This window comes from Aulonocara stuartgranti, assembly GCF_965226115.1.
Source record: "Aulonocara stuartgranti genome assembly, chromosome: 23".
Lineage (NCBI taxonomy): Eukaryota > Metazoa > Chordata > Actinopteri > Cichliformes > Cichlidae > Aulonocara > Aulonocara stuartgranti.
Genome location: NC_138958.1, coordinates 33,182,961 through 33,201,716, shown reverse-complemented (window position 1 = coordinate 33,201,716; position 18,756 = coordinate 33,182,961). Strand labels below are relative to the sequence as shown.

At 40.3% G+C, this 18,756-nt stretch overlaps 1 protein-coding gene across 1 annotated transcript in view; it reads left to right on the top strand.

The window, feature by feature from the left end:
- Positions 1-18,756, top strand: part of nid2a (nidogen 2a (osteonidogen)) — a 57,108-nt gene that overhangs the window by 6,518 nt on the left and 31,834 nt on the right. Inside the window, exons 4-14 of the mRNA XM_082523434.1 lie at positions 7,578-7,679; positions 8,065-8,204; positions 8,645-8,777; positions 11,960-12,265; positions 12,612-12,723; positions 15,405-15,444; positions 15,779-15,888; positions 15,985-16,118; positions 16,978-17,089; positions 17,413-17,613; positions 17,694-17,924. Of these exons, the coding sequence (XP_082379560.1) occupies positions 7,578-7,679; positions 8,065-8,204; positions 8,645-8,777; positions 11,960-12,265; positions 12,612-12,723; positions 15,405-15,444; positions 15,779-15,888; positions 15,985-16,118; positions 16,978-17,089; positions 17,413-17,613; positions 17,694-17,924 (1,621 nt within the window). The remainder of the gene's footprint in view (positions 1-7,577; positions 7,680-8,064; positions 8,205-8,644; positions 8,778-11,959; positions 12,266-12,611; positions 12,724-15,404; positions 15,445-15,778; positions 15,889-15,984; positions 16,119-16,977; positions 17,090-17,412; positions 17,614-17,693; positions 17,925-18,756) is intronic.

Sequence of the window (18,756 nt, the reverse complement as noted above, 5' to 3'; positions counted from 1 at the left end):
TGCAAGTTATCTCACTATTTTTGACTTTTCTGTGCCTGTCAAGTCCTTCTTTTGACCCATTTTGCCAAAGGAAAGGAAGTTGCCTAATAATTATGCACACCTGATATAGGGTGTTGATGTCATTAGACCACACCCCTTCTCATTACAGCGATGCACATCCCCTAATATGCTTAATTGGTAGTAGGCTTTCGAGCCTATACAGCTTGGAGTAAGACAACATGCATGAAGAGGATGATGTGGACAAAATACTCATTTGCCCAATAATTCTGCACTCCCTGTAGATGATGATCTCATTTTCATATTCCTACAGAACAGGTGGTTTGCTGACAGAAAATGTAATAGTTAAATGTGAATTTCTGTCTACGTAAACAGCTACAGATATGTCATTTTCAATGATTTATCCCTGTTAATTGCTGGATTATCAGAAACAGATTGCACATAATTGAGAACCTGACCCCATTTAATTGCAGACTGTCTGCAGACTGACTCCATCCTATGGCAACATTTGGCCAAGTTTATTGACAGCGTTGGTATGCTTGTCAATCTGAATTTGCAGCAAAAAATAAGTGAGGTAACTTTATCTTGTTATATAAGATAGATACTGACAAAGTTTAACTTTGAAGACATAATTTATGGTTAACAAAAGGTGATAAATCTTAATTTATATATTATTACAGTACTTAATATATTGCAAAATATTAAAAAATTGATTCTGTTTTTCACAGGTTTTGGAGTGCCTTAAACCTGTGCTCTTGCTAATGATTGGCATGAGGGGAATCATTTGGTCATAAAAACAAAATCTAGGTGTATAATAGAAGTCAGTAGCAAAATGATTCTCGGCTCCCCTGACCTATTATCTCATTACCTGATGAATTTATGATGATGTGATTGTCCAGTGTCCCTCTGTTTCTAAGCTAGATCCGTCTCTCACCCATACGGAGGATGGCAATAATGCTCAACAGCTGGACTTACAAACCAATAAGTGCCATCCATCATTTTGTATAGTTATATATGGTTTTACTCAGCTTCAGTTCAAGATGTAGTTCACAAGCATTATGTAGATCAACTCAGATAGTGCGTGATGCCATATGTAACATGACTGTCTTTCAAAGTGACAACACAGTCATTTCTTAGCAATCGTCCTGGCCTTTTAAGAGGAAACATGAAGAAGATTTGATCTTAGAATATATCTTTGCATGTTTTCTGGTTTTATAAATCTGTCCTCTGCATTTGCTATATGTGGAAAAAGAAAGGTATTGCCAGCTGAACTGTCTTGTTACTGTACCACAATAGGAGGTGCTGTTGCCATCGGTGTTATTTGTTATTTCTGGTGGCTCCTTGCAGTGACACAGGAGGCATCCCCCTGAAATATGTTCATCCCGGTCCAAAGCAGACTGACTGAACTTCAAGTTTTAGAAGATGTTACTCTGCTTTTACGCCCTGAGAAAGATTCTGCTTATTAGTGGACAAAAAGTAAGGGGAAAAATGAGTTTGCCTTAGTGTACTGCTCTGTGATGTCCAAAAAATGACTCATGATGACTTGGGACATCGCTTTAGTAATTATAAGTACACATTCATAGCTGTCTGGTTTGTAGTTACGTAATAGATTCATGTTCGCAAACCTTTGAGGATCTAAGAAAAGCAGCTATGGTTAACCACCATTTGCTCTTGATTTTAAAAAAAGCTTTTGAAAAGCTTTCAAAAGCCCCAAAGCTGGACAGATTTTTTTCAGCTATAAACAGCTGAAGGTAAAAAAAAAAAAAAAGTCACAAAAAAATAAAATTAGTGTAGAGATTTTCATATGACAACAGTAAGATACTGACAGGAGTGTTGGGCTGTAGTCAGTATGTGTGTATGTGTGTGTGCCAGTTCCCACGCTGCAGGCAGTTCCGTTTGTAGCACTCTGGTGAGGCTGGCAACTGGGCTGCAGCTGCTGTCTGCCTCACTTTGCCTGCTTGGAGCTGTGCGGCCGACGAGATAAAACACCAGCAACTAACAAACAAGTGAAGTCCATTTATCCCGAACTCGTTTCCCTGGGATGTTCCAGGCAAAGCAGACTGGGTTCCAGCTTTAAATATCTGTGACATGATTCAGAACATCCGCTACAGTGTGTTGAGTCATTTATTTAAAAGCCAGATGAGACGGAAAATCAACGAAACTGTCTTCAGTTTAATTTATGTGAGGTAAAGTAGACTCAACTATCTCAAGGCAGTAAACCACACTACTAATAAATAAGTAAATAGTAAACAATCCCAAAGTAAGATAAACTATGTTGAGTAAACTGAGAGAGTCCTAAAATTAATTCTACACAACAGTTTGATATATGTTTGCGGCTGCTGTCGTTTATTCAAAGCCTTGTTAACGTAGTGTCAAGAAAAGAGTGTATATAAAAGATGGATACAGCCAGTGTGTTTACACAGCCCTGTGGATTCATGAATTCTAAGTTTGTAGTTTGGTAATCAGTCTTGACCATGCATGACCATATTTGTATGAGATGTTGTCATACACGTAGTTTAGTGTAATGTTGTATGGCATGCTAATTTTGGCAAGAAATATCCTAGAAAGCAAAGTTAACTTAGTGGAAAAACTGAGGAAGCAACTCACTAAAGTGATTTTCAGTACAACTGAATGCTGAAAGCAATGACATTTTAAAGTGGCCGTTTAACAACATTAAACATGAATAGATTTTGATAGGGTGAGTGATATGAATATTATCATATCAGATAGTTTTTAGAAATAGGGAAACAGTTTTTGTACCAGGCTGTAAGAAAATAAGTTAGGCGTTTGGATTGACTCCTTTTAGCTTCTTTTTCATTGCTACTTGGCATCAGCTAAGCAAACTTTTGCAAAAATAACTTCTTGGCTGTAAATAATTGGATCTATATTGCAGTATATGTAAAATGTTGTTTAGATTAGGGCTGATGAGGAATATTTCTTGCTTACATGATCTGTGTATACAGAATAAAGCTTATTAAATAGTATTATAGTATCAAGTCTGTATGCTAAGCAAAGCTAATCATAGCTAACTATCTAAGCTAGTTCTAGCTTCATATTTAGAGTGCAAACTTAAAAGTGATATCAATATTTTAATTTTAATTCTATTCCTTTAAAAGTAAAACACCAAAAGAAGGGAGATTGTTATGAATCATCATCATATGCAATCACATAAATCATTGGGCCACTCAAAATGCAACAAATGACACTTCATAGGCTGCCATTGAGAGACAAAAATGATGAAGAAAACAAAACTTGACACAGGTTTCAGTCTTCTTTCTCTTCTGTTTTGTCCTGTTTGTTGTACCTGGTCTCATTCCCTCTTCTTTTTACCTTCTCTGTCTCCTCAGTCCCGATTTGTCATAGCGAACAGCCGCCTCTCTCTGAGCCTGGTTCTGCAGGTGGTTGCTTAATGTTAAAGGGGAGTTCTTCCTTCCCACCATCGTGATCACCTGATATGTTGGGCGTATCTCTTGAATATTGTAGGCTTGTTTCCTTACAGTGCAGTAAAAATCACTTTGTGACAGCGGTTGTAGAGAACTGGTCCCATGATAATAAAACATAATTGACTTTAATGTGATTTATACACAGGTCTAAAAGGCAAGTTCATGTAAGTGCTTATCACCTTTCTAAATAAACTTCCGGTATTTTTCTTTAGAGGTGTTTTCAGACTCTCTCACCCCCTGCTGTGAAGCAGACAGGCCTAGCAGATGGATGATGTTACCACCTAAACCTTAAAACAGTCAGCATGGCCCCCAAAAGAAACATTTGTTGGTCCCAGAGACAATTAAACGTCTGTGCCTGCGTCTGCTTGCAGCAAAGAGTGTGAGGAAACGCTTTAAAAAGGTGTGACACAACGCCTGTAGGGAGTCTGAGTGTTGTGTGTGTGTGTGTGTGTGTGTGTGTGTGTGTGTGTGTGTGTGTGTGTGTGTGTGTGTGTGTGTGTGTGTGTGTGTGTGTGGAGCGGGGGACCTCTCACATGCATACTGAGCTACAGAGTCTAAACGTCTTTGATGTGTGTTGGCTGCAATTTGTTGTTCTCCAGCTGTGAGACTTCTTTACACACTTGGGGAGACAGACAAACACATGAGTACAAAGACAGAGACGGGATGGGGACCAGCACAGAGGACCTTACAGGACTGAGGCTACGTCCACACTAGCCTGGATAGATTTGAAAACGGTGTTTTCACAGAGTTGTGCATCCACATTGAAACGCCCGAAAACGCTTACATTCCAGTACTGCGCATGCGTGAAACGCAAGGAGATTCAACCTGCCTCATTTCTGTCTGCCGTTTATTTACTTTCCGGTTCTTTGAAACATCGCGGCAAAATGTTGAGGAAAAGTTTTTTAAATGGACTAACAATGACGTGGAGTTGCTGCTGTGAGTAACACAAAAGTACAAAGTTGCAAAAGCGAGTGAGAGTTAAAGAATTTGAAGAAAAGCTATCTGAAGCATGTACAAACTGATATTAATCTTTAATATCGCTGTCAAAATTGAGAGTAAACAAAACAACTGCTGTACAATGCCCTCCGCTATCTTAGTTTAATTGGTCACATGACTGCATCATATGACTAATATGCATCATCGTTTTCTAAAGTCTCCGTTTTCGCTGTCCACACTGCATTTGAAGCACCGTCTTCAAATGTATGCGTTTTCGAGAGCGTTTTCAAAACGCTGTGTTTTCCTCCGTCTCAGTGTGGACGGGAGGCCGAAACTGGGAGAAAACGATGCGTTTTCAAACGAAAACGCATTAGTTCAGCATTTTATGAATGGATTTATTTGTTGTGAAAATGAGATCATCATCTATACCCCCCCCATGTCCATCACCACACTCTATCTCTACAGGCTGGAACAGGCTGGTGTTTGCTCGAACACTTGGGAAAGATTAAATATTCTCAGCTACTTTCAGTTGCTCCCCAAAGTCGTGTTTTAACTTCTTTTATCTGTGTTTTTAGCAACACTTATAGTTCAGGAGTAAATCACATCGACTTGAGGGGTTATTAGGTTTCATACGGTTGTAGTTTACAACAATATTTCAGTGGATAGTACCTATCAAAGTAACATCCACATGGATGTCAGGCCCAAGCTTTCCTAGCACTCACCTTATCGTAAAGACATGATCAGCGTTACTCACCTTACCTGTCACTGTTTTTAATGTTGTGGCTGATTGGTGTATGTTACATGTAGACAGAGAAAAAACAAACAAACTTCCTTTTGCTTTTCTCAACTTAACCTTACATTTTGGTTGATCTGATATCCTCGTGTTGGTGTTGTTCCCAGATCATCATACTAAATGTTGTTCCAGGATCAACATTGCAAGTGACCAATCAGAATGTTGTGACGTCATACTTTTGCAACTTCGGGAAAAACCGGCGTAAAACAAAAAACTGTACTAAAGCTGCGTGAAACCGCCTCTGTCCGCCGATCAACGGACCCTGACCCTAACCGTAACCCTTTAATAAACGGTAAGCAGAATTGATATTGTCCTTGCAACATTGGAATTTCATAAATGCACGAATGGCTTGGCGCGCAAAAGAATAACGTCACAACAATGCGATTGGTCACTTGCAATGTTGAACCTGGAACAACATTTTCATGATGGTCTGGGAACAACACCAACACGAGGATATCAGATCATCCTTACAATTTTAGTGCTCCTTTTGCTTCTCGCTGTGTCCTTCATTTCTCCTCCTCCTGCTCCCAAGAAAGCAGCAACAAAAACAGGAGAGACATCTAGTTGGAGTATCAGAATCCCCCCCCCTTCCCCCCCAAAAAAAGGTACACATCACGTCATGTTGCTCCAGCGTCTTCTCCTCCTTCCCTGAAAACACAAGCCCCCCTCCTCACTAACTGCGCAGAGCCCAGAGGCTCCGAAATCCCTCCCGCCCACAAACAGCAAGAGCATTTAAAGATGTTGATGTAAACAAGGTGGGGGACACACACATGCATTCACATGAGATTAATATAGGTGGAGGAACATCTGTAGGTGTGTGTGTGTGTGTGTGTGTGTGTGTGTGTGTGTGTGTGTGTGTGTGTGTGTGTGTGTGTGTGTGCCCTCCATGGCCCCTGGCTAACACATTGTAGCTGGTCTCTGGTTTGCATGTTGTAAAGTCATCCTGAAAGATGTTGAGACACACAGGAAGACAGCTGTGGAGATCAACATCTGGGCTGGGGGCTGAGAGTATGAGGTGTGTGTATATCTGTTGCTTTCTTTTTATGTGTGAGTCTACGGATAATTGGATTTTGTTCCAAAGGAAAACAACATGGGATCACTCACAGTGTCTCCTTCATTCACTAAATCTGTGTTTGTTCAACTGTGGTTGAGCAGTGGGCTTGGCCTCCCCCATACGTGTAGGAGATAAGTTCTTCAAGTCACAGTCTCCCGTGTAAATGGAATTCCCTCATTCGTCAGTCCATGCAGACTTCATTCAATTCAGCTTAGTTTGTGTAAAGTGAGATGAGATGAGATTAAGTAGTCGTTTTGGTGACCGCAAGGCATGGGGGGTGTGAAAGGTGAGAAGTCTAAACATGGGACCCAGCAGATGAGAGAAGAAGGGCAGGCTACACAGGGAGGAGGAGAGGGTAGGTGCAGGAGAGGTGTGAAGTTTAAACATGAGGAGTAAGTGTAAAAATAATGAATAATCGGAGGGAGGTTAAGCTGAGCAGGACACACTGGAGGTGATTTTATAGATGTGTAAAAACTGGATTCAACACTATGTTAATCAGAAAAACATAAATATGTAGTGTAGTTTGCTTCCAGTGAGCCAGACTTTCTCATTTTATTTTTAATTTTTGGGTTAAGTAACTTAACCTGCAAATAGTTCAAGCATAAAAAAGGGAAAGGGGAAAACAAGGCTCAAGCGATGAACTGATTTAAACTGTACTTTAGATACTTTCTTATCAGTAGCCTTTCACAAAAACTTTTGTTTCCATTTATTTAGTTCAATCGATGAAAGATTGCAAATATAGAACAGTCTCACAGGCATACAATACAATAGAATACAACAGTGAAGTTTATAACCATCTGTAAACACGTTGGAGGTTTTGTCATGGTTAGGAGCTGCATGTCAGCCAATGGCGTTGGGGACCTTGTCATATCTGTTTAGATGTTCCAGATTTGATCCACCTGGAAAGTGTTTGATTGACGCCACACAAGCCCCTTTTCCATTAGTAGCTACTCAGATCGGTTTGACATGGATCGACTGGTTTTCCATTACAATTTAGTACCTCTTGATGGACGTGGTTGTCGTCATAGCAACGCGTCTGAGTGTCCCACAATGTAATCAATATGCAACACAAAACCAACAATAAAAGTGGACTTCGAGGCAAGATTATACCAGCTGCTCGGGGTAACACGGCGTTGTTCAGCCTTGTTGCTAGGTTTCAAAAATGTGGTTTTGATTTTCCTGAACGACACGCTCTCATGACTCATGGAATGACACCACAGACTAGCCAATCGGTGGCATGCAGTGTGATGATGTCACATTTTAGTACCTGCTCAGATCACTTGGAACCCTGGCTGAGCAGGTTAGGGTTATTTTTTCTTGCTGCCCATGTTGTAATCCGCTTTTGCCTCCACAGGTCAATACGTTCCAGGCTGTTATTGGTTATGATGAGACAGACTCATATGTCCTCTTCCTCTACCCTGAAGGCGGTCTGAACTTCTTTGGCACACTGCCTAAGGTAAGCAAACAAGAGTTAAGTCATCACTGTTACAGCTGTAGGGCAAAATGTACACGAGCAAAATGAACCATTGTATTTATATCACTATTTTTATCACTTCACATAGCCACTGCTGCTTTAGGTGCATAAAGGGGTCAACATAACACCTGACCAGGGTTATGTTAGTATCTGTGTGCACGTTTTGGTTGCTCAGATTTTACATATTATTTTGTTCCTTAATGACTATTGAATTATTCTATATAGTTCCTAATTTTTGTTATTGTTAGTATTTGTTGCTAAATATTTGACAAATTATTTTATTTTATTTTATTTTATTTTATTTGAGAACATGGTTATTATGTTGTTCTGTTTTTTGTTTGTTTGTTTTTTTTTTTAATTTTTCTAGGAGTCGTATAATGTTGAGATAGAGCTTCCAGCAAGAGTTGGCTTCAGCAGAGGAGAAATTCCAAATATATTAACTTCCCGAAATGAAGGCCCTTACTACAGTGTCACCAGTAATGAGCAGAGTGTTAAAAACCTCTACCAGTAAGTAAAAAAGGTTAAACCATAAATTTCTTTGCAGCCAACAGTTTAACCTTAGAATTAGATGTACGCAAATAATGACTTGTTCTATGATCAGAATCGAAACAAGTAACAAGATGCATACACACACAGTAATCGCTAAAACAAATACTGGTAAATAAATGTGTATGTAGTAAGAGCTTGCTAATGACAGTGCATGTATAGCACAATAAGGGGCAGATAGCTAATAATTACAGGTTGTAAATGTCAAGCTAAAATTAGTGACTCAAAAAAAGATGTTCACATTCATTGTTATGTGCCTTGCCTTATGTCCTTTGTTGAACCTTTTCTTCAAATGCTGTTGCAGGAGAAGCTTAGGACATTTATAACAACAGAAAATGTTTTTTTGTGGTGCACATAATTATTTACATCCTTCTGTGAATGTCTGATTTCTTCTGCTCTAGGTTTGGTAACAGTGGAATTCCAGGCCTTTGGCTTTTCCACACTGGAAACCGTTATTCCTTTGACAACATTGTACCTGCATCCATTAAAGGTCCTGTTTCTACTCCACCAACTGTAGGATATGACTCCCATATGGTAATTTTGTTATTTGCTTGATTTAGCTTTTGGAAGATAACAATATATCTTCTTGAAATATACTGTAGTGCATCAAAAATCTACATTTTCTGCCTTATTTGCTTGCTTATTATGCACCAGTCTACTGCTTTGTACAGTGTTGTCGGCCACAATTTTTTCTCCCCAAATGACCTCTAACAAGAAAGCCTAATTTCTGCTATTGAGTACATCAGAAATTTCAACTTTCATAAATCATTCCAGATTATGCTAAATTGCAAAAGGCTTAGCCATGTCTTTAGTAAAACCTCTGTAACTTTGTGAAAAACAGAAAAGTTTGCTTTTCAATTTCTACTATAGAAATTTCATTTTTTTATGACTACAGTTAAAAACAAAACAATTAAAAAACAATTAAAAAAAAACAAATAACACAAAACTGGAAGTCAGAGCAATGAGCTACCAGAACTTTTACTTTAATTTTATTTCTTACAATTTAAGTCCAAAGAGCCGTGCTGACAGATTTCTGTTATTGGCACATGTAGAAAAACAGTTAAATATGTAACTTCTTTACAGAATGGGGAGTTTCAGTCGTCCGGACCGCTTAAGATCAAAGTGGGTTGCACGTAGCCCGCCATGTAAAATGAGTTTGACACACCTGCTGTAGAGCATCTCTGCCATCATGGGCTTCCCAACACACACAGTCAGACACAACGTTCTTGCTATGCTGCTTTCTTTATTCATTCAGTGTTATCTCTAACGCTTTTTTAACAGTGACATGTCCACTCAATTTTATCAGCTCTAGTAGCTCTTCTGGCTGCTAGTCCAAGTGATTGCTATACACACCTTGGTCCCAGCGAGCTACTGCATAAATAGAAGAGACATAATGAGACAATTGCTGACAGCTGTGCCAGCCAGCCCAAAGAGCCCTCTGCTCCAGCTCTCCCGGCGCTGAGCCAAAACCACACCCCGCCACCAAATACCCCAATCGCCCAACCTGGGATGCGGAGCCTAAACTTCCTTTGCCCACAGAAGAGGAAATCAGCCACAACCATCTATACCTCAAGCCTTTGGATCATCGTGAATTTGAAAGGCTGTCAAGCTAGATATCGTTGGATGATCTGGGTGTTGGCATCCTTCGTGCAATGGAGCCATCATTCTGCAAAACATTGCCCGAACATAGGGTGAATCAGCATATCAGGAGATAACAGTGGAGGGCTTCAACTGCCTACAGAATTGCCAGACATTCTTTATCTGCTGTGCTGTATTTAGTCTTGCGCTCTGACGGCTTACAACCGATGTATACCTCAGTCGAATCCCCTCACCTGCAAACACAAAACGGCCACCTGCCCTCAGGGAGAAGTTAGGACTATGGAGCATGGTTATCCCCAGAGAGTTTATTTTACCCAGTCAAATGGAATTTAAAGCTTCCTTGGCACTGCTCTGTCAATGGACCAGGTCTGACTCACACTTTCGGGTGAGGTTGGTCAGGGGACTAGTTAGCTCTGCAAAGTTCATGATGAACCCATTCAGCTCCAAGAACCACCTAACAGCATCTGCTCTCTGGGCTTGTGTGAGATGGTCGTCACGAAGGAATGGCGGGAATGGGCCCCAACCCATCTTTGTCTTTCATCAAGCTCACCAGAGAAACAGGATCTGCCTGCCTCTGCACTTTCAGGCAGTATATTTTTGTGGCTCTACCCCTGGCAGAATGTGCTAACTCATAATTGACATCACCCACCCATCATGTGTGACCACAAAAGACCCTTACTACTTGACAAGTACTTTTCAGCTGGAGGATGGGAGAAACACAAGTAGTTTACCTCCTGGTGTAAACTACTTGAGTCTAGCCTCTCTGTTGTCATCCTCTGACATCCTCTCTTCTTTTATTTTTGCTTGGACTTTTCTCACAGTTTTCTGTAAGTAGGTCCAACACCACACGTGGTTTTCTGCCAAACAGCATTTCAAAGGAAAAGAAAAAATCAGTGGAGGCCTGGGGCACCTCCTACAGTGGAAACAACAGTGGGTCTAACCACCAGTCCCAAGTTCATTCATCCTTGTGAATGAACTTCTCCTCAAACATCATGGAATTTAATGCTTTATTCACACACTCCACCAGCCCATGTGTGAGATTTGAAAAAATTGCCCTGGTCAGTAAATATTTCTTTTGGGATTCAGAATATGACCAGAAACAGCTCATGGACCACACTCTCAGCAGAAATTGAAATGCTTCACAAAGCCACCTCTTCATGATATTGTGTTGCATAATTCACCAAGACTAAAAACAAAAGGATATCCTTGTGCACTCCAGTGAAATGACCTGACTGGCATTCCAAGTAGGACTCATCCAGAAGAATTGGGTCACGATTTTATTATGGTTTTATCATATTATATCAGCACCACCAGCAACAGGATGTACATTTCCCACTACAACATCCCTAGTTACAGCCAGCTGGGTGTGGCCAATAGCTGATCTCCCACTCCCAGTCTGGAGTTGTGGAATTGGCAGCACTGGTCTTTATGGGAGTAGCCCAAGCAGTCCAGCACAGTCTTCCAGACATCTTTAAAGTTCCCCTGAAAAACCGCTGGTAGGCTGAGCGCTGCTGCCTGCCCTTCCCCAGACAATAGGGGAAGCAGCCACACAGCCTTTTCCTCCACCAGCTGCTTACCAGCCTCCAACACTGTATCCTCAAACATATCCAAGACCAGCTGCGGTCATACGTCTCCACTGTCTTGTGTGGCATGATCAAAGAACCATGGTAAGTAGAGGCAGTTGAGTTGCGGCCCCAGACCAGACCACAAGGTTTTCCAGCACCGGGTTGTGCCGCTCGGCCTGGGCCTGCAGTTCTTCCATCTGCCCTCAGTTAACCACCGCCTGCTCCTATTGCACAGGGGAAGTTTTGCCACCATCTGATCCAGGGCTTAGACTTGTTTAACAGTACAATCTGTTGGTGTGACCCTTCTTTGGGTGTTGGGTGGAGTTGGCACCAGTGTAGGACATTTCTACCATCTTGGGCTTCCCAACAGATAAGACAGTCAGACACAACCCTCTTGTTATGATTGTTTTCACTGTTCTTTATCTTACACACTGTTTCTGATGTTCTTTTTAGATAATCCCCAGTCCAATCAGTTTTATTAGCTGCCACCACAACCTCAGACACCCATGCTGCTCTTTACTCCTCTGACTTTTCCATTGTTTTTCCTTCCAGGGCACCACCACCCCAGACTATGATGAGTTTGAAGAATATGTGGAGAATACGTTTGACCCTAATACCCAAGAAAGAGAAGATGATTATCCTTTAACAGGGAGGAACCCTGAATTCCAGCCTGCACCTGCTGATGGTGACCGATCAAGATTCCTTCTACCGCAAAACCATTATGGGAGCGACAATATACCATTGACCTTTGAACCTGTGTATGGTTTCGAGCCACCAGAGAGGCAGTACGCTTCCCCTAATCCTCCACAGACAGTCGCAGAGGGAGGTGCTCAGCAGCCCCAGGAACAGCAACCACAGGTAACAGTGGTTCAAATGTGCAAAGAACTGTAGTATAACCCACTAACCATTTATCATGCACAACTTGGTATTATGCACACCTTTTGCCATCACAACTGCCTTAGTTAGATATGAAAAAAGGGAATTGAAGCAGCAGGGTTGTCAGGTGTTAAAAGGATTTTAAATTCAAAGGACAATTTAAGAAAATATCATGGTCATAGTGGAATGGTGTTGTCAACAAAATAATGAGAACATAGCGCAGATCATAACTTTCTGGATTATGATATTTGTAGAGAATTACAGCTACAGGCTTGGATTTTATTGCTTTCAATGCCAGAACATATTTCTCCTGTGTCTTCCTCTGCAGCTGCCTCTGAAAGTGGTGAATGTGCACACCCCACATAGAAATGCTCCGCCTCTTTCCCCTGGAGCACATGTGGTCAGTGTGGATGAAGAACAGGTTAATTTTGACACAGGAGGTAAGAAAAAAACAATGAGTATTTTTCTTTTTTTAAAACTTATCAGCAAACTTTATCCTAAAGAAGTGCACAGAGCAGTCAAATCAATATGTGGTACCTCACTGAATCGTCTAGATACACTTTCCAACAGTTTTCCAAGTTACTTCATAGTGTGCTCGTTTCACGCTTAGGCCAAAATAGGCCATTTAAAGGACGTCAGAAACAAAAGGACAGCTGGTCAAAAGTTCAGTCTTTTTCACAGTCAAGTTGTCATAGTGATAACTGGGCAAGTATACACTTTGTTTTGTTTTTCATGCAATTTTATTTATTTATTTGTCTTTGGATTCCTGTGACAATGAAGTGAGTCACATGAGACTATGTTTTGAGGAGCCATTCTAAAGAAAGCCACAGCCAAAAATGTGCCTATTTCACACAGCCACGTTTTGAACAGGCACAGTCAAACCCATACACATATACAGAGAGTGAATTCTCATAGCTGTCCTCTTTTCATATCAGTAACTTTGTCACTGCTTGCATGTGATGCATTTGGGGACATCTGTACATTGTAGCTATAACAAAATAACCTTGGTTGCACTTTCTCTACTCTTTGAAATTAGTTTCATGGAAAACGCTACCTCGCTGTCTTGGCCAGCTGCCGAGCGGTACCTAATACAATACTGCCGTTGTGCTGTGTAGCTACCAGGTGTGTGTGCTCACGCTCCCTCCCCTTCAAACTATTCCCACAGGATTTTGCCATAAATAAGAATGTGTTCTCAGTGAACCTCTTATATAAGGTCAAGCAAACTGTCTGCGTAAGTGAGTTCATCTTATTAGGTCAGTTTGGGAAAAAGAAACAGTTTTTTCTGAGAAGCCTTCGAGATCTGTCGCCAAGTGTTTAATGTTCTATCTGACATTTTTATGCATGTTTTTAGGAAAACAAGATATGTCTTTAAGCTCACTATTTTGTTGTAGAGCTATAGTAAAAGTGGAAACAGGCAGGATGGGATATGGAGCATCTTGCTGCTAAGGCCATTTTAGACCATATCTTGTAGACTTAAAGAATATCAGACTTCATGTACTAGTATACGTACATAGAGTATTTGGCTATATTTATCAAATCAAATCAAATCAAATTTATTCATAAGCACATTTAAAAACAACACAGGTTGAACCAAAGTGCTGTAGATAATGGAAATAGTAAACATTCATAGTAAAAAACAATGAAAGACTAGTCACAATTAAAAGCTAAAGAATACAAGTGTGTTTTCAAGCGGGTTTTAAAAAAGGTCAAATGTCAAGTGCTATATTTATGTGTTTTGAAGTTTTTAGAAAGCACATTTATATTTTTCGGCATTTTTATGGATTTGATGTTTATGAAACTTGGAGTACAATTGTTACGTCTTTGTCTCCCTAGAAAATTCCAACGTCCCAAAAAGAGAGAAAGAAAATGAAAAAGTCAAAGAGAACAATGCACTCGCTCAGGAGTTATGCAAGCTCCATGTGATGTTTTTTGTTAAGAGAAGTTACTTAAGCATGTGAGGTTGTGGTCAGACTTGAGCAGTTCTAATAAGAATAGGCATTTAAGGTTTCAATCTAAATATCTTAAGTCAGCAGTTTTCTTGCTGACTCAGTTATTTATTTATTTTTTTGTCGATTCAAAGAAAAAAATTGTGCAGCATTCAAGTCAGAGACACTTTCAACAAATAAACAGTCTTTTAGTTTAGAGTCTATTTAGAGCCGTAGTCAGAACATGTATATGCTGTGAAGACATTGGGTCTCATCTTGGCCACATCCAAAGACTGTTTATTACTTGGTATTGAGGTTTAGGTTAATATTTGGCTTAGTTTAGGGTTGTGGTTAGCCAGTGAGTGGTGAGGGTTACAAGACTACACAATGTATTATGTCAATGAAGGTTCTCATTAAAGAGGAAAGATGTGCATGTGTGGATGTTTGAAGCAGGACTGCAGCAGCTGGTTTTCTTTTCATATAGCATCTTGGAGTGTATGCATATATGTCTGCATGTGTGTGTGTGCAAATTTCATGTTGTTCCACTCACCCCCAACCAGCTGCAGAGTCTCTTCCTGTTAAAAGAGTTTTTCCTTCCCACTGTCAGTAAGTTCTTGGTCATAGAGGGTCATCTGATTTCTTTGTGTTATTGTAGGGTCTTTACTTTGCAGTATAACGCGCCTTGAGCTGACTGTTGGTGTGATCTGGTGCTATACAAATACATTTGAATTGAAGTTTTTGTACGATGTGTAGATTGGAGACAAAATATAAATTGTTCAAGTGAATCATCTTACCATCACTCATTTTCAGGTAAAAGTCATAAAAATAATATAGAATGTTGATCATTATAAAAGATTTTTCATAAATTTTGCAGAAGACATTCACAGATGATACAGAGGGAGATGTTGCAACAGTTTGAAAAGATAAGACTTAGTCGGAAAAACTCTTCTCCCCCTAAACCATCAGCAATATGAAGGTTTTGTCTGAGTAGCAACACTTACTGTTCAGGAGAATACTGCAAGTAGCTGCGTCATAACAGAGAGCTTAAATGAATATGGCTGAGTGATGATGTCACCAGTGGAGCGCAAACTAACCAATGTAGTGGGTATAACTGAAGCATTAGAGTGGAAACATTAGGCTAATGAGTTTAAATGTCGTATCATGTATCCTCTAATCTTACTTTTTTTCTCTCATAGTGATTCAATATACTACAGAGAATAAGGAAACATGTGCCAGGTATGTAAAGAGTAGACATGCAATTTAATTTGCTTACCTACACAGCCAATCAGACATTGTTGGTAAGACATTGAAAAGACATCAAAGACAACTTTGTTAGGTGTCTTAACAACACTGAGATTTGTTCAAAACAGTGTAAAGAGTAAAAGTTGCTTTCTCAGAATCTGAAGATCTTTCTTAAAAAAGAAAAGCTCTTTCCTGCAGAAATAATATTTTAAGTTAGTGTCTGCTTGATCTGACACTTGTCCATTCTCATGCCTTGTCTGATGCCATGAATACATATCAAAAAAGCACCGATCGTACTTAAAACTACAACTTTCTCCTTCTCATTTAGATTCCTGCAGCAGTGCTCCCAGAATGCATTTTGCACTGACTATGCCACAGGCTTCTGCTGTCACTGCCAACCAGGCTTCTATGGAAATGGACGCCAGTGTCTGCCTGATGGTTAGATCTTGGCCATTTTTTCTAAGTGCTGTGCCCATTGGTTGTCTTTACATATTAAAGCTGCTTTGTTGTGTGCGTTCTGTGCTGCTCATCCAGGTGCCCCCCAGCGTGTTAGCGGTAAGGTGAGCGGTACTGTGTATGTGGGATCGACTCCAGTATCGCTGAACAACATTGATCTCCATGCCTACATCGTGGTGGGAGACGGGAGGGCGTATACTGCCATCAGCGAGGTACAACCTGAAAAACAGCCCCATTAATCGTGTACAAGCTTCTTCTATATTGTAATTAAGATTAAGGCAGCCAGTACTTTTTCCATAACAAATTTAAGGAACCAATCTGGTAAGCTTTCAGAGTGGGGCTAACTTATCAGATCAGGAGATCAGGAGCAAGGTTTAACTTACAGTCATGAAAAAGAACGTTTTCAGAGGACTGCACGTAGTCATGAGACAAACTAAGCATACCCGTACTGCTTCCACAGGAATTAAGAGGGTAACCCTAATACTTGGCTAATCGAATGTTTTTGATTAATTGACATCAGCAGGTTTGAGCACCTCTATAAAAGTTTTGTCAGTTTGCTGGTCTGGAGCATTGAGGTGTGTTAACATAATGGAAATCCCAGTGAATTCATTCCAATGTCAGACCAAGAACTACATGGGCATGCTGAGGCCTGTAGAGTCTGAGTCCATCAATGTTTAATGTCATGATACCATGAAGTGTTATCAGGAGGAAGCCTCTAAGAACATGACAGCACAGCTTAGGTTTTCCACTTTGCATCTGAACAAATCACAAGACTTCTGAAACAATGTTCTTTGGATGGATGAAACTAAAGTTTGGCTATAATGCACAACACCAAATAAGGAGGAAACCAAACACAGCATATCAGCACAAACACCTGATATAGTGTCCATTGGGGGAATTCGATTCGAATTTTTTTTCAACCACAATTTTTTCAAATCCACCTTGGATTTAATCATTTTTAAGTAAAGGAAATTGAAATATGTTGGTTAAAAAGCCTCTGAAAAAAATGAACATCTTAATGTCTTTTATGTAAACTTAGTCAACTTAGCAAACATTATCCCTCTTGGTCAGGTACCAGAACCAGTGGGCTGGGCACTGATGCCAGTTGCACCCATTGGAGAGCTATTTGGATGGCTGTTTGCTTTGGAGCTGCAGAATAGCCAAGCGGGATTCAAACTGACAGGTAAACATGTTTGCACAGTTTTTTGCCTTGTACGTCCTGACTCTTGACATTCTGGAGAGACATGAGGGAACTCCTTAATAGCAAGGACATCGTGTGTCTGTTTCTTTGCATGTGTGTGTTTCTGGTCTCCCAGCCAGATGTAGTGTCTCCAGGGATGTGATGTGATATCAGTCTTCCCCCTCCCCTCACTAATGGGAAACAGCTGTGTGGTTGTGTTAGTGTGTAACTATTGTAGACACTGCACTTTTTCTGAAATGTAGCTTCTGCATGTTTGTTATATATAAACCAGTAAATAAAAGATTGATGATTATTTGTGTTACAAGGTGCTGAGTTCAGTCGTCACGCAGAGGTTGTATTTTACCCTGGGAACCAGCGCTTGTCAATTATTCAGACGGCCCGTGGCCTCGATGACCACAACCACCTAACCGTGGGTACTGTAATCAGCGGCAGTGTGCCCTTCCTTCCTCCTGGTGCTGAAGTTATCATGGAGCCCTTCAAAGAGACTTACCAGTACTACCCCTCAGGTAAAGTCAAGGATTGAACAGCATACATCATTCGATTGCCCTTTTTGTTGCTTAAAGTGACTCCATCTCTCTTTCTACAGTTGCAACCTCCACCTCTATTAGAGAGTATTCAGTGGTTACAGCAGACCGAGGGTCCGAGTCCTTCTCTTTCCAGCTGAAACAGAATATCACCTACCGTGACTGCCCACACAACAACCAAGCTGCCACCCCAGAGACTTTGCAGATCCTTATGGAGAGGGTGTTTGTCATGTTCGTGAAGGAGGAGCGGATCCTGAGATACGCCATCACCAACAAAATCAGCCCAGTTAGAGGTGAGACAAACTATGTTTACAGAGATCACACTTTAATAGCAATTCACAGGTGGTCCAGTTACTGTATATACTACATATTTACTCATATAATGTGTGAGTTTTAACATGGTAGTGTTTTCTTAAATCGACCATAGCAAGTAGTGCCTTGACCTGAAGTAAAGTGAACATTTGCGACTTGTCAAGCCTCTGACCACACGTAATGCAAAGTTCTTATAAAATCAAGTCAACAAATTTAGACACATAAACAGCAAACAACAACACAACACAACAGTAGTTTAAAAGCCTGAAGTGCTGTATTTATTTAAGTATTTATTGTCCAGCAATAAATAATAATAAGAATAACATAAAATTTTAGCTAACATTAGCAGGAAGAATTTGTCTACTGAAGCCTGTCTAGACAGAAATGTGCTCGCCAAGCGATTGCTATGGCCCACATCAAAAGGGCGTTTGATTCATGAAGGGACTGTTTGGTTTCGGAATAATATTTGTCTTTCCCTGCCGACAGAGACAGATTGCAAGCTCACATAAGAAAATACTGTCTTGAGTAGTTGCCCCTTGTTATAAAATTATAAAAGTATTCGGTAAATCAACTACATTTTCTTTACGCTGTAATTGCCAGCATGGGTGTGGTTAGCAGGCCAGGTGGCATTTTTTGTGCCAAAAGTGAAAAAGTTATCATTTTCATGATACTTGGTATATAGATATAGGTATTTAGTGCACATGCCATTCCCCTACTTGTAATATAAGATAAATAACGCATGGTACAATGGACAGTGTTTACAAGGTTGCACACATTTTATGAACCTAAACTCATGAAAAGATAACTGACACT